The 3,151-nt window shown below is 35.7% G+C and overlaps 1 protein-coding gene across 1 annotated transcript in view; it reads right to left on the bottom strand.

Annotated features, from left to right (window-relative positions):
* Nucleotides 1-2,867: 2,867 nt before the first annotated feature.
* The window catches only part of CCDC126 (coiled-coil domain containing 126), a 3,131-nt gene continuing 2,847 nt past the window's right edge, over nt 2,868-3,151 (bottom strand). Inside the window, exon 2 of the mRNA XM_010287873.1 lies at nt 2,868-3,049. Coding sequence (XP_010286175.1) covers nt 2,868-3,049 — 182 coding nt within the window. The remainder of the gene's footprint in view (nt 3,050-3,151) is intronic.

Below are 3,151 nucleotides of genomic sequence, written 5' to 3'. Positions count from 1 at the left end.
TTTTTTTAGGCAAGGAAAGCAACAAAAAGAACTAGAGAGTCAAGACAATCTTCCCTAAGGTGTTTGCCTGCCAGTTACTTGGTTGTGGAACTCAGAGCTGTATTGAGCACTGTGGTGCTCTAGTTGTTTAGACAGCAATCAATACACTCTTTTCTTTCCATTTTTCTTCATTAGAACTTTTGTTTGGGAGAGGATCTTGAACATTTCTTGCTACCTACATTAAACGATCATTCATAGGCACAGAAGTACTAACTAGTGAAATCAGCTGGTAAACACTCATGAGGAAAATGACAGCTGGGAAAATTCCAGTCTCATAATTTACCTTAAGATTTAAAAAACAAACACAAAACAAACACCACCCCCTCCCCAAAATCTGGATTTCTTTATATAACACAGGTCATATGTTCCCCTGCCCTCCAAAGAAAAAGAAAAGGAAAAAAAACCCAAACTCACTTAATCCAGCCTAGGAACAAACCAACCTTAAAGGAGATTCTGTATTTCACAAAACCTGAAGCAGGTCACTTTGGGGTGACTCTACTAGAGTATTTTTAACTTGCTTCTTGATAAACTGTTGTTTCAACTATATTCATGAATGGAACATTTGTGCCTTAAGATACAGGTAGTTCACAGTTCTCCCCCTGTATTTGTCAAGTACAAGCTAATTACAATGAGACATTGTACTATTGAAACGTGAGAGGAAAGCAACTATTTGCTAATGGCACCATGAATTACTTTGCGGAGTACATAACTGCACGTAAGTTAGTGTATCAGTCTCCAAAATCCCCGTATAAAACAAGCTGCATGTGCACGTAGTGACAAATATTCACCTTGCAACTTCTGTTACGCTTGTTTAACAATCCTTAGTAACTTTAAGACTTCACATACCCTTACAAGAAAAGGGAAAAAAGTCACTTTGCATACACACACAAAAACTACTCATATTACTGTTCATAGCACAAAGGGACTCCACCAGCCAAGGTTGTGGTTGGTACCAATAAAGTACCCAGGGAACAAAAAGCATAGATAGCCAGATAGATGGATAGAGATAAAAACCTATCTTCACGTTGTCAACAGAGACTTGCAGAGTCAAAAGAAGTTACACACCTGTCATCTTCACTCCTAGAGAGTGAAGTCTTCACCATTAAAGATCCAAACTAGTAATTTTATTTTCTTTTAATTTCTTCCTCCCCTTACCTTTAACCCAAGGAAAGTTTCAGGGCCTTACAATTTCAAGAGCAAAAGAACTTGGTGATCAAGCAGGAAGAATACTAGATAGACTACTAGTAAACTTCAGAGACATACAGTTTTCCAATCCAGAAACACCTACAGCTCATGTAACAAGAATGACAAAACTGTTAAAAACAAAACAAAATAAATTAAAAAACCACACACAAAAACCCCAGAAGCCTTCACAAGTACAATTAAAAATTTATTTTTCTCTTTCTCCATGGAAGTGAGTACATGTTTACACACAATGTGACAGGAAAAAAAAATCATCTAGATATTAACTAAGGTTGTAAGTGTATTTTCCTTTATAACAGTCCAGAGTATCAGCAGGGAAAAGAAGAAAAGAAAACACACCTAACTTTGCATGGTGTATCATCCAGCACCTCTGGTTTTACTGGTGGGTTTTTTCCTTAATATAGGATTAGGCTACCTCCACCCACCCCCAAAAAACATACTCACAGCACACTTTTGGCAAAAGTCCCTGAACATACCCTCCCCCTGCCAAACATTTAGTACATTTTAAAAACCAGGCTCAGCAGCACTTTCTCTGTGATATGACTTCAGTAACATTTTGAAATACAGTGCATCCACACTGCAATTCACTTTGCTGTAAGGCTAACTTAGACATAAGGCAAACACTACCTTATCCCTCAAATATTCCATGATAAGACACCCTTAGTATATATATCTCTGTTAAATGCAGAGATGCTTTGTTCCCCTTCATTGCTTTTCCTCCTGACCAAAAAAGCAATTCAGGGAGATGGTGTGCTAAACTCACCACAAATTGCAAGGTACTAAAAAGTTAAAAAGAAACAGCAGTGAATAAAAATAAACAGTATTCACATATCCAAAACATATTTCCATCACTTAAATAATTTTATCTGCAATTACAAAATACATACACTTAAATAGCTTTGTAAGAAATAATCATCTAAAGTATCACAGATTATGATTTGCTTTTGATAATCTAACTGCCCTGACTCTGGCATAGAGATCTACCTAGACAGTGTTACTACCTAGGATGTTTTCCTGTTATAATTATTTTTCTTAAATATACAGTAAATTCGCTCTAGCTATTCTGACAGATAGTGCAAATAAAGACATTCTTTGGGTCACATTTTAAAAATATTACCCCCCCCAATGCTATCCTCAATTTATATTGTTTTAGTAAATGAGTAAAAGTATTATAAGTATACACATTTTCTAACATCTGTTTAACGATGCATTTTCCCCAGTTGCCTCAGCTTAATGCAGATCACAAAAATGAATAAGCTACAATACTGCTCACCTATCCAAAAGATGTTATATTTATATTTAAATAAATATATTTAGAAACCTACCTATAAGTTCCCCGTTGCTTTCCATTTATTGTTATTACCTAATGGCATACTACATCAAATCGTAATATCAAAATATCTTTAAAGACAATAAAGATCACTTCAGAAGTACTGCTCAAAGGCAATGAAATAATGCTTCGAGAACCTATGCACATAAGTTAGGCCTACATAGATCCAGCACATTGTATAACAGAATAGCTTATGCTTCTTTTAGTCAACTACTGCTTTGCCCTAGCCAGAGATAAAAAGCTTATCTTAAATATTACGTATCATAGATATAGCAACACAAAGTGGCCCTGTTTGCTATCTGATGTTGCTTGCTGCTTTTACACGTTTATTAGACGTTACTGGCACTTGATTGCTAGTTCCATTGGTGGTATTTGTTGCTGAGCCATTCACGACAATGTAATCAACTTTGTTTTCCAATTTCACAAGACGTTGTAAGATGTCATCCAGAAGAACAGCAATTGTTCTCTTAAGATCAGCTGAAGATAATGGAAAAAACAAATTAGATCCTATTATTTACTATGTGTGGAAAAGAACTACTATTTCAACATACTCCCATCTTACGACTTGCTATCCTTCCT

Source organism: Phaethon lepturus, unplaced genomic scaffold (genome assembly GCF_000687285.1).
Source record: "Phaethon lepturus isolate BGI_N335 unplaced genomic scaffold, ASM68728v1 scaffold37895, whole genome shotgun sequence".
Lineage (NCBI taxonomy): Eukaryota > Metazoa > Chordata > Aves > Phaethontiformes > Phaethontidae > Phaethon > Phaethon lepturus.
This window is presented reverse-complemented; position numbering and strand designations above follow the sequence as displayed.